The sequence below is a fragment of the Trachemys scripta genome, chromosome 2 (assembly GCF_013100865.1).
Source record: "Trachemys scripta elegans isolate TJP31775 chromosome 2, CAS_Tse_1.0, whole genome shotgun sequence".
NCBI classification, from domain to species: domain Eukaryota; kingdom Metazoa; phylum Chordata; order Testudines; family Emydidae; genus Trachemys; species Trachemys scripta.
The window spans coordinates 126,216,188-126,229,317 of NC_048299.1; the positions used below are offsets into that span (position 1 = coordinate 126,216,188).

Below are 13,130 nucleotides of genomic sequence, written 5' to 3' on the forward strand. Positions count from 1 at the left end.
GCTGCAATGGGGAAGCAAGTAAGAAGCCAGACTGTCAGTGAAACATTGGTGAATAAGTTAATGTCCAAGAATCAACAGTGTGTAGAGAACTGTAAAGATATACTGAACAGAGCACTTGAGTATTATGAATGCAAGAGCAAAATACAAGATGATGGACAGGTAATATGAATTAGAAATTTTAATCCTATTAAATTGCTGTGCTATTCTACATTGCAACCCAAGCTCAACTTGACATTATTTGACTCTATTGCTTGTAGGAAATAAAGCTCCTCCTCACAAGACAAGCAGCAGTGCGAACTTCCCTACTCTGCTCTGCTCATGTACGTCAACCATAATCTCAAAAGTATCTACAGATGAAAGGATAGTTCAATCTCAACCATGCACAATTTAGCCTCTTTGTTGAAGTCATCAATCAGGAAGCTAATTCTGATCTCTTTCTACTAGAAACTACACTAATTCTTTCTGTATAGCTCACTAAATAGCCATTGGGATTTAATCACTATTGACCTGAGTCAGTTTCACACCTGTGATCTAGTGTTGCAAAACTCTGTATCCTATTCATAATCCTCTATGCTGTTCAGTCCACCTTTACATGGCTTATATATATATATATTTAATTTCTATATTATTTTAACAAAATATTTATGGAGCCACATAACACATCATACACACAATCCACGCTTGTTCCTTCCTCCCCAAACCAGCATGGTTTGGAGCACTGCCGAAGCACAATCAGTTGCTAAGGGCATGTCTACACTGGCAGAGTTATAGAGCTGAGAGTTACAGCGCCACTCAGAGAGTGCTGGAGGGAAACCACTGTTGTGTGCTCACACTGTCAGCTGCCTGCGCAATAGTGTGTTCACACTTGGGGCGGTATTCGGAGTGGTGCACTCTGGGCAGCTATCCCACAGAGCATCTCTTCCTCTTCTGCCAGAAAGACTTGTGGGAAGGTGGAGGAGGTCGCAGGGCATCCTGGGTCCTGTCCCAGTGCCCCGAGATGCACTGCTTCACATCCCAGCAATCCCTGTGCTTCCGTCCACATGTGGTGCCATTTTTCAACAGTTTGTGTAGTGTGCGCCCTGCCTCTTCGGGCTGCAGGAATGGATCCTGAACTGTTGACCAGTATGCTGCTCGCTCTGACCAACACATCATGAGCGGCAGTGGAGTTGTTCCTTAAACTACAAAGGCAAGAGGAATACAACATTGATCTCGCCACACATAGTAGCTACAACATGAGATTGCTTGTGGTATTCATGGAGGTGTTAACCACAGTGGAATGCTGCTTTTGGGCTTGGGAAACAAGCACTGAGTGGTGAGATCACACTGTGATGTGTGTCTGGGATGACAAGCAGTGGCTGCAGAACTTTCGGATGAGGAAAGCCACATTCAAAGGACTGTGTGATGAGCTCGTCCCAGCCCTGCGGCACAAGGACACAAGAATGAGAGCTGCCCTGCCGTTGGAGAAGTGTGTGGCGATTGCACTGTGGAAGCTGGCTACTCCAGACTGCTACCGATCGGTCACTAACAAGTTTGGAGTGGGAAAGTTGACCGTTGGACTCGAGTTGACAGAAGTCTGCAGGGCCACTAATCGCATCCTGTTCTGAAAGACTGTGACTCTGGGCAATGTGCGTGACATTGTGGATAGCTTTCCACAAATGGGCTTCCCTAACTGCGAAGGGATGATAGCTGGCATGCATATTCCAATTCTGGCACCAGACCACCTAGCCACCAAGTACATTAATCGGAAGGGGTATTTCTCAATGGTTCTCCAGGTGCTTGTGGATCACCATGGGCATTTCATAGACATTAACGCAGGCTGGTCTGGAAAGATGCACAGCCCACACATCTTTCAGAACACTGGCCTGTTCAGGAAGCTGCAAGCAGGGACTTTCTTCCTGGACCAGAAAACCACTGTAGGGGAAGTCGAAATGCCCACTGTGATCCTGGGAGACCCCACCTACCCCTTAATGCTGTGGCTTATGAAGCCATACATGGGGCAACTTAACAGCAGCAAGGAGCAGTTCAACACCAGGCTGAGCAAGTGCAGAATGACTGAGTGTGCTTTTGGCCATTTAAAGGCCGCTAGTGCTGCCTCTATGGGAAGCTGGACCTGGCCAATGACAATATTCCTATGCTTATAGCCGTTTGCTGTATGTTCCATAATTGTGAAGGGAAGGGTAAAAGCTTCACTCAGGACTGGACTGCAGAGGCTAAGTGCTTGGAGGTTGAGTTTGAACAGCCAGAGATCAGGGCTATTAGAGGGCCGCAGCGTGGAGCCATAAGGATCAGGGATGCCTTGAGGCAGCAATTTGAAGCTGAAAGCCATTATTTGTTGCTATGCTCTGGAGTTCAGTGCTTGTAATGCTAGGAGGTGATTAGTGCAGATGATGCAATATGTGGGTTTAACATAATTGTATGTTGCTTTGCAGGACTCTTTTTGCTTTCAATTAATAGAATAAAGATTGCTTTCAAACCAACACAATTCTTTTATTAAAAAACAACGGAGGAGAGAGTCAAACAAAAACAAACAAACAAAAAACCCCATCAGCAGTGATGGGTATGGGGGAAGGCAAGGTCCCAGAAGGAGAAGGAGTCCCAGGACGGCTAAAGATTTGTGTATGGACAGGGGTCATATCCAACCTTTCCTTTGGAGCACAATGCAGTGGGTACTGTGCTTCAGCAGGGCCAAACTGCAGAGGGATGGGTGTTGAGTGCAGTGGGTAGTGGGAATCAGCAGTGCTGGACTGTGAAGTGGGAGGAGTGGAATGCTGCGAATATAGACTGGAGCCAGGAGGTTGGTAAGAGTGAGTTGGCAGTGTCTGGGGGGGTGCATGGGAAAGAGTTTTGCGACAGTGGCTGAACGGGAAGGAGGGTGCAGAGCTGCTCGGTTTGAAGAGCTAGTATTGCCTGGAGCGTGTCTGCTTTAAGAGCCGCTCTGTGGCTTCATTCTGGTGTGCCGTGTTCTCCTTCTGGTCCCTCTTCTTGCTGTCCCGCCACTCCTTCAATTCCTGTTTCTCAGCGGTGGAGTGCATCATAACGTCACGCAGAAAGTCCTCCTTAGTTCTTTGTGGCCGCACAGTGGCGCAGGAAAGTTACCATTAATGCAGCAAAAACAAAGCAGCTCTGTCAAAGAACCTACAGCAGTAGATTGCCCAGTATCTCCAGGAGAGTTTCCTGGAGATCTTTGAAGGAGATTCCCATGAAGTGAGGGAGTCAATCAACAGCTTGTTCTGCTGCGCAGACTAGGCATGCAGTGGGAGACAAGCCTATTTTCTGCAACCCTCCTTCCTCCAACAACTCGCTTCAGTGATTCCCAAAATCAAATCCACTTACCAGGTGCCTCCTCTCCTGTTTGTGATTCACCAACATCCGACAGCTGTGACTGGCTAGCCTCCTCCGGGGTAGAAAAGAGCTCCTGGCTGCATACCTCTCAGACCTCCGAGTCGTCCACTGCCTCTGGGTCCCCCTCCCACTCCACATCCTCATCCAAGATTTCCTCCTCCTGGCTCAGTCCACTCTCGACTGGCACACGAGCCACCAAAGTATCCACAGTGGTCTTTGCAGTGGAGGTGGGGTCGCCGCCGAGTATCACATCCAGCTCTTTGTAGAACCGGCAGCTCGTGGGTGCAGCACCGGAGCGGCGGTTTGCTTCCCGCGCCTTGTGGTAGGCATTTCGCAGCTCCCTCACTTTGACCCTGCACTGCAATGTGTCCTGGTCATGGTCCCTTTCTGTCATGCATCATGAAATCTGTCCATAAGTATCATAATTCCTATGGCTGGAGTGCAGCTAGGACTGGACAGCCTTCTCTCCCCAAATGCTGATGAGGTCCAGCAGCTTGGTATTGCTCCAAGCGGGGGATTGCCTGGTGCATGGAGCAGGCATGGTTACCTGGAAAGATGTGCTGAGACCACTGCACGCATCACCAAGCAAAGGGGAAAGGGATTTGCAAAATTCCAAAGGAATTTATGGGGTGGGGATGATGGTTGGTCACCTCAAGGCAGGGCAGAAGAGTTTAAACCGATGACCAGAGAGGTGAGAACAGGCATTGTGGGACACCTCCCGCAGGCCAATCGGAGCGCTGTAATCAACCAGCGTGTCCACACTGCCACTGCAGCGCTGTAGCCCCGGCGCAGAAAGCTGTACGCTTCTCATTGGGGTGTTGTTTTTAAAGCGCTACAAGTGCACAGTTTTTGCACACTAAGTATCAGAGGGGTAGCCGTGTTAGTCTGGATCTGTAAAAAGCAACAGAGTCCTGTGGCACCTTAAAGACTAACAGATGTATTGGAGCATAAGCTTAGGGTTATGCAGGAGTCTGATGAAGTGGGCATTCACCCACGAAAGCTTATGCTCCAATACATCTACCGGTATCTATCAGTGCCACAGGACTCTTTGTTGCTTTGCACACTAAGTGGCTTGGCAGTGTGTACACCTTGGGAGTGACAATGCAGAAAGCTGCTTTATTGCACAGAAACTTGCCAGTGTTGACAGGGCCTAAGAGTATATGTGTGTGGGTTATATTGCAGTTTAGGTAGCCACGCAGCCCCTTTTTATTGACTGAAAGAGCAATCCTAAGAGGCTTCAGAAGAAGCACTTCCCCGTGCTTGGCAGACAGGGGGAGGGATGTCCTAACCAGTGCATGACACTTGCAGGGAAAAGAACTCTGACAAGACAGCTCTGAGAATTCAATATATATACACATACATTAGCCCTTGCTTTCTAGCTGATATTTGAAGTGCTTTCAATAATAAGAGAAACAATATAACTCTAGTTATTTAGGGCTAGATTTTGCTACCCTTACTTGTTATGTAGTACCTTAATCAGCATGTAGTCCTATTGATTTCAGTGGGACTACTTATGGAGACTGGTATTCCACAGGTAAGTACAGATAGCAGAATATGATCATTAAAGGGACTGATAGATAGAGAGGTGTCCACACAATCAGAACTGATATCACCCAGAATTTATGTGTGTTATCTCTACCTTTGGTACATCGTTGTGATTGGTTCATCATTTAATGAATTCCTATCTGAAAATGAAGTTTTCTAAGAATCCTGATTGAGCATATTTTTTTTCTAAGTCTAATTATTTAACACAATATTTTTTTTAAATATTAAGTAAAGGTTAGTCAGGATTCTACTTAAGTTATATTAGTTCCCGAAAGGTTTCACAAAGTTTACTTAAATCATGGCTTTTAGAAATTTAGGATTTGTACTAAACAGTTTGCTCTAGCCTTCCTCACCTCCCCGGCTACCTAAACTGCAGAGACACACACTCTATATACCACTGATTGGCAATCAACTTTTTGTCCAATGTTAATAAAATCAGAACTGTAAACAAATTACTTAATGGAGATGAACAAATGAGCAGCACAGGAGGTGAAGAAGTTGAAGGTGTTCTCTGAAATTCAAATGACTCACCTGTCAATTGCAATTTCGTCGTGTGGTGTGTAAAAAGCACCATTGACAGCTGCATGTCCCCTGGCTAAATCGCTTTTAAAATGTGTCCCTGATGTCAACATGCTAAGCTGCAGCTTCAATCTTCTCAAAGAGATGCTGATCGGATTATGGGCCAGGACTTTTCTACATGTCTCTTTCTCTTCCTGTCAGCTGCTCCGTGCCTCCTCGCAGCCTTTCCCTACCCAGCTGAAGGCGGGTGGTTGGGGTTTGTTTGGGGCTCTCCTTTCATACCTGGCTGGGATGACAGCCGCAGAGGCAGGCGGACAGAAGTAGGTGTGTGCAGCAAGAGTTGTCATGGCTCCTGCATCCCAGAAGCAGAGCTAAGATGGGCTCGGAGTTTCGGATCAGCCGAACAAAACTACAGCTGCCGGGGATTTTTGTACTGCCGGCGGAGGCTTGTATGTAGCCGTGTGCGGCGGGAAAACCCAGCGGGGCTGTTTCGCTTTGGGGCCGGGGGAGCACTGGGTCTGGGACAGAGACGCGTGGCTGTCAGGCTGCGAAGGGGGGATTTCCCACCGGCCCCTCTCGCTGGAAATGTGAGAGCAGGAGACGCGCGGTGATTTCAGGGAGGCGGCGCTTCCTAGCGCGGAGCCTCCCCGGCCAGAGGCTGCGGCGGCGGGCGTCTCCGGGGCTCGTCCCAGCCTTCCCGGGAGCAGCTGGAGTTGCCGCCCTTCCCAAACACCGCCCGCGGCCCCGAGGACTCCTGCGCCCGGGACGGGACAACTCACTTAACCCCCCCGCCGCCGCGTGCAAAGCCGGGAGCTCCAGGAACGCGGGGCTTTCTGCCGAGATGGCTTAAAAGTGGAGAGAAAAATCCCCCCGGCATTTGCATCGACACTGCCCTCCCCGCCCCTACACGTGTTTGGCAGACAGGCCGGAGGGAGCCGGGCCGCTGCTCTCAGGGGCTCGCGGGCTGAATTGTGGGGGGCGGAGGAGGGCTCAGGGTGTGAGTGAGCGCGGCTCTGACTGGGGGTGCTGTGGAGAGAGAGGGGGTGGGGCTTAGTGGATGTATTGGGGGTGGAGCTTAGTGAGGGGTGTGTGTGTATCCATGGGGGCCTCTCAGTAGGCGAGGGGTGTGTGCGTGGGGGGTAGCTGGGGGGGGTCTCTGTGGATGAGGTGTGGGGGAGGGGTACCTGGGGGCGGTCTCACTGGGTCAGGGGCGTGGGGGAAGGGTACCTGTGGGGGGTCTCATTGGATGAGGGGTGGGGGGACAGGTAACTGTGGAAGCTTCAGTGGGTGAGTTGTGGGGGTCCCCGTGGGTGGGGGGTATCTGTACATTGGGGTGCCCCCTTCCCTGTGTGGGGACTGGGAACAGTAGCTGTGTCAGTGTCCCCCCTTGGGAGGGGTGATTCTGCCCCCCCCCACCCCAAGCACCTCTCCCAACTCCCAGGTGCAGTGATCATGGTGCTGTTGTCTGGGGATGGGACAGGAGCTGGGGAGTCACATGGCCCTGGGGGGAGTCTGAAGGGGGAGCAGCAGCAGGTCTGGCCCAACTCAGGTGGGGAGAAAGATGTGCAGGGCCTGGAGGGGGAGCAGCAGGAGCAGGTGGTGGCAGCAGTGGAGGAGGAAGACTATGAGGAGTATGAGGATTTCTCTGAGCTGCCCGACACCTGCAGCATCGCCTCGGATGATTCCTTCTACCCACCTTGTGCTGAGGAGGATGAGGAGGAGAGCTGGTCCCTGGGTGAGTCGGATGTCAGCAGCCCCGAGCCGCTGAGCCTCTTCCGAGCCTGCTGCACCAACAACGCCGTGGTGCTGAGAGCGCTGATGCGCCAGGGGCCCGAGGAGGAGGAGGTGCGGGAGACCGACCGCAACAACCGGGTGAGCCAAGCGTGGCCGGGCTGCAGCCCATATCTCCCCTGCGCCCTGCAGCCTCTTGCTCAGTCCCCAGCCCTGCACACAGCCCAAGCCTTGTCCCACCACTGCCCCTGGGTACCACCCATTCATACAGGTCCCCTCCTTGCCATGTCTCACTCCCCTCGCTTCACCCACTCACAGTCACACCAGAATTTTTCCACCTTCACATGCATCAGACCCCACTGCACTATCCTGCTCAGCTTCCACCTCATACACACTCTCTAACCCTCTCTTCAGCTATCCCCCAGTCTCCTGCCCAACACAGTCTGAATGCATCCTGACCCTATGCAGATTTTATACCATGCCCATCTCTGTAGCATCTGAGCTATTCTTTTCCCAGGCTCTCTGCAGACTCAGGCAGACATCACTTAATTGTTCACGCTCCAGTCACATTCTGAAGCTTCTCTTTGCACCCACAAGGGCTAGGATGTTTTAAAAAAATAATAGCTGAGATTGTGATGTAATCATGACTCCAGGATTTGGGGACTTTCCGGTGTAGACATATATTGCCTGTACCTTAATCTGACTCTGTACATCCTCTTTGGACTCCATTCTATCAGCACTAATGCAACACTCTCAACACACACCCAGACTCTCTCTCCTCAAATATGCCTTCCAAACCCCAATGTGTACAACCAACACCCCTAAAATTCCCTTTATTATGCTTCCTAAACATACACACCACACTGGTCTCTTCTGTCCTCTCCTGTCTTCCAACAACTCCCAAGACACCCAGTAATTTTGAAATACTTTTGAGTTTGGCTCCTGTATTCTTTATACGCTCTTGGCTCCACTCACACACTTTCCATATATCTCTAAAGCCATCCTTTGCCTCCCACACTACTGACTCTGCCATTCAAACACACCTGAATTCATCCTCTGTCTCCCCATACAAATGCATGCTTCTATCACACACCCTAGCCCTTATGCCTGTCCCCACACCTGACTCTCCTATATGCTCTTTCCTCACATTCTGAAACTTACCCAGCTTCTGTAACACCCAGACATGACCCCCCCCCCACTTGCTTGCTCACTCAGAGAACATACACCTGAATATGCTGGAAGTAGGAAATGGAGGCATGATGGTATCACTTGCTTTGTAGGGGTTTTAGGGAGAAACATGCATCCACATTCCTAGATGGGGTAGGGATACAGACCAAGTAGTACCCTTATGCACAAGAATGAAGGAAAAAAAACATAGACCTTAACACACACACTGACTGACATAACTTTCCATCCCCCTTTGACAAATAGGGGTCCATTTAAAAGAGAGGAGGGATGGTGGTCAAGTTTCCTCACTAAAATAAATGTTTTACTCATGAAAGTTTGAAACACAAGGTAATTTCCCAAGCTCATCTTCTCAGTTTTGTTTTTAGTAGGTTTCTTGTTCAAACAGATTTGTAGAAGGAATGACTTCATTACTAATTATTTTTATTTGCCAGAAGTAAACCAGCAGCTCTCCTGCCCCACCCCTGTCCCGGGATACTTTACATTTCTCATTATTGATCAAGGTTAATAATTTCCTCTCTTTCTTTACAATACTATTTATTTGTAGTAAAATATAAGCATTCTCTCAGCTTTGAAAATGTCAAACAAGGTTTAATGAGTTTCTATGCTAAAAACTGAGCATCTAGGAGTATTTTTTTTCTGATTTCATATACATCTATATGTATTCTGGTTTCAACAGTTTTGATTGGTCAGGCACTCAGTTTGCTTAATTGGTGGGATAGATTTCTTTCACTAAAGCAGATGAGAGGGCTTGTAATTTTTTCCAGCTAATATGTAATAGGCTCAGATGTGCTGCACTGTGAAGATTCACAGCAGTAACTCCAGAATTAAGATTGACAGTTCCAATTAAAAGCCCAATTTGACACTCTCCACCTCATTTTTGCACACAGAAAGAAAATCTCCCCCAATTTTTTCAGCTTGAAATTGTCCATCCTTAGGAGATCAGACTAGCTTTCTTTCAGAATTATCCTGAGTATAATAAGGCAACTGATTTTCAAGTTCTGATAAAATTAGTGGCTTTTCACTGTTTGACCTACTTTGACCTCAAGACTTCAAAATTGTTTTTACTTATTTATCCCAATTGAAAACTAGTGCAGTTTTAGTCTTTTGGAATTCACAAATCTTTAGTCACATGGTTCCCCGCCCCATGACCATTATAAACTCTCATGGAAGCCGATAGATCCAGGGTTGTCAAACTTCATTGCACTGCGACCCCCTTCTGACAACAAAAATTACTACACGACCCCAGGAGGGGGAACTGAAGCATGAACCCACCCGAGCCCTGCTGCTCCAGGTGGGGGGCCAAAGTCAAAGCCCCAGGGCTTCATCCCCAGGCATCGGGCCTGTAACCTGAGCTCCGCCACCCTGGGCTGAAGCCAAAGTCTGAGCCCAGGCAGTGGGGCTTGGGTCCTGGGTCCCAGCCAGTCTAACGCAAGTCCAGGTGACCCCATTAAAATGGAGTTGTGACCCACTTTGGGGTCCCGACCCACAGTTTGGGAACTGTTGCTATAGATATAAACTCCTTGGTATTGTAAACTCCATGAACTCTGTTTTGGAAGGGAGAGGCTCTTGCACATGAGAAGAGATTTAGTGGGGTGAGAGTTTTGAGCATCAGAAGGGAAAGGGAGGGTCTGACTCAGGGGCCAAGATGAGACTATAAGTGAGCTCTGAAGCACATATTGCAGGAGACATTGCTACAGAGCTTATAATATCCTGTCTATGGAGTTTATACAGACACTCCATCAACACATGTGGCATTTATAAATAGGTTACTCATGGACAAAACTTGTTTTTAAACTTAACTCCCCAGTAAAGTGAAGGGTCTGGACAAGTTTATAAACTCCACTTGTGCTCATGGTTTCTAAGCATCTGTGACTGACAACTAGTTTCAAGGAGACCATGCTATTTCACCAGAATAGTATTTGATTCCAGAACCATGCTTACTTGTGTTTCATTGAACAGCATAAATATCTTTACCGTATAATTATAGTTATACTGATAGAGTCAGAAGATAAGTCTAAAGTATTTTTATTTTCATAATTTTTAAAAAATACTTTCCTTAAATAGACCATGAAAAATCATAAACAAAACACCTTCTGAAGATTCAGTTATGATTGTTACAACATATCAATTGCTTTGATTAAAATCCTCATTGGAATATTGTAGTTATAAAAATTTCTTTTATAAAGAAAAACAGACCAAAATTTTTAAAGATGAGTTCTTAAATACCCACTTGAGAGCATAAATGTGAGCATCTATTTTGCAAAATCTTAGCCTTGAAACAAAAGCAATTCTGAGTTAAGTTTAAATTTATGAAGAAACAAAAGTCTGCAAATTCTAAGTTAATGTCCACAAATAAACTTAATTCTTTCCCTTCCCTTCCCTTCCCTTCCCATGTCCTTGAATTCTATGTTCCAGAGACAGTCTTATATCCCTCCACCACTCTTTTCATATATTTCCTTTATGAAGCACATGCTTTCCTGTGAGGGGGGACAAGAAGGGCTTAAAGGCCCAGTTAGTCATATTCACTTCACCTGGGCAGTAATTAGGTAGTTACTTGGCAGACAGAGAAGGGGGGAACAAGGAAGAATCAGATGATAACTCAGACACCTAGGCCTTATAAATAGGCTGAGAGAGTTCATCAGGGAAAGAAGCCACAGGGAGTAGACAGGAAGGCTGCTTCCTATGAAGGGTTGACGTGCCAGAGAACCTTGGGATATGTCCACTCCGCATCTGGATGCAAGCCTCCTAGCCTGGCTACACAGACTTGTGTTAGTAAGACTCGCATTAAAAATAGTAGATCTTGCTTTGAGGTTGTGGCTTGGGCTGAGCTCGGGCTGTCAAGTCTGTCTTTCCTCTCCGCCCCTCCCCACCCCGTGCTATCATTAACATAAGAACATAAAAATGGCCATACTGGGTCAGGCCAAAGTTCCACCCAGCCCAGTATCCTGTCTACCGACAGTGACCAATGCCAGCTGTCCCAGAGAGAGTGAACCTAACAGGTAATGATCGAGTGATCTCTTTCCTGCCATCCATCTCCACCCTCTGACAAACAGAGGCTAGAGACACCATTCCTTACCCATCCTGGCTAATAGCCATTAATGGACTTAACCTCCCTGAATTTATCTAGTTCTCTTTTAAACCCTGTTATAGTCCTAGCCTTCACAACTTCCTCAGTCAAGGAGTTCCACAGGTTGACTGTGCGCTGTGTGAAGAAGAACTTCCTTTTATTTATTTTAAACCTGCTGCCCATTAATTTCATCTGGTGGCCCCTAGTTCTTATGGGAACAAGTAAATAACTTTTCCTTATTCACTTTCTCCACACCACTCATGATTTTATATACCTCTATCATATCCCCCCTTAGTCTCCTCTTTTCCAAGCTGAAAAGTCCTAGCCTCTTTAATCTGTCCTCATATGGGACCCATTCCAAACCCCTAATCATTTTAGTTGCCCTTCTCTGAACCTTTTCTAATGCCAGTATATCGTTTTTGAGGAGAGGAGACCACATCTGTATGCAGTATTTAAGATGTGGGTGTACCATGGAATTACATAAGGGCAATAAGATCTTTTCCATCTTATTCTCTATCCCTTTTTGATTGATTCCTAACATCCTGTTTGCTTTTTTGACTGCTGCTGCACACTGTGTGGATGTCTTCAGAGAACTATCCACAATGACTCCAAGGTCTCTTTCCTGATTAGTTGTAGCTAAATTAGCCCCGATCATACTGTATGTATAGTTGGGGTTATTTTTTCCAATGTGCATTACTTTACATTTATCCAATCACTTAGTTGTTGCCCAATCACTTAGTTTTGTGAGATCTTTTTGAAGTTCTTCACAGTATGCTTTGGTCTTAACTATCTTGAGCAGCTTAGTATTGTCTGCAAACTTTGCCACCTCACTGTTTACCCCTTTCTCTAGATCATTATGAATAAGTTGAATAGGATCGGTCCTAGGACTGACCCTTGGGGAACACCACTAGTTACCCCTCTCAATTCTGAAAATTTACCATTTATTCCTACCCTTTGTTCCCTGTCTTTTAACCAGTTCTCAATCCATGAAAGGATCTTCCCTCTTATCCCATGACAACTTAATTTACATAAGAGCCTTTGAGGGACCTTGTCAAAGGCTTTCTGGAAATCTAAGTACATTAAGCTTGAAACCCTGTGCTTCAGCCCAAAAGGATTTGGACTAGGCAATTCTTGCAGCTGGTCTGCAAGGGGCAACGGAGCTGAAAACACCTGCAACATCACACAGTGATACAAAGAGATGAACTGGTGGTGAGTGTGCATCCTTACACTTCTCCATAGCCTACCTAATAATCTATGAACTGTATGCTGTCTGGCTAGGAGCCACCTACCAAAGGTGCAGCCTTTTCTCAACTTCCTGCTGTGAGCCAGACTCAGCAGCATCCAGCCTGATAGCTATCAGATGCAGCCCAAATATATCCCTTGCCACATTCCCACTGTAGCTGAGACAGCAGTTTTGCAGTCATTGCCTGCATAAGTTCCCCAAAGATTCACCCACCTCACCGTTCTGCTATCCTCTTTATGCAGAGTACAAACAGCACTATATAGTACTTATCTTTTCCTCTCTCCTGCTGAGCCTGAGACATAACCATTTAGAAATCCACTGTGATCCTATATAATGTACCAATGCTGGCTGACGATCCCAGAGGACTTAGCCTCACTCGCCAAAACTTCTAACCTCAGGTCTTCCATATATATATGCCACCTATATAAGGCATTCTGGATGAAATCCTTGTCCCACTGAAGTCAATTAGGAGTTTTGCCATAGACATATATATAT

The 13,130-nt window shown here is 47.1% G+C and overlaps 1 protein-coding gene across 1 annotated transcript in view; it reads left to right on the forward strand.

Moving 5' to 3' along the window:
* Positions 1 to 6,687: 6,687 nt before the first annotated feature.
* Positions 6,688 to 13,130, forward strand: part of ANKRD33B (ankyrin repeat domain 33B) — an 87,355-nt gene continuing 80,912 nt past the window's right edge. Inside the window, exon 1 of the mRNA XM_034761538.1 lies at positions 6,688 to 7,278. Within this exon, the coding sequence (XP_034617429.1) occupies positions 6,859 to 7,278 (420 nt within the window). The 5' untranslated portion in view covers positions 6,688 to 6,858. The remainder of the gene's footprint in view (positions 7,279 to 13,130) is intronic.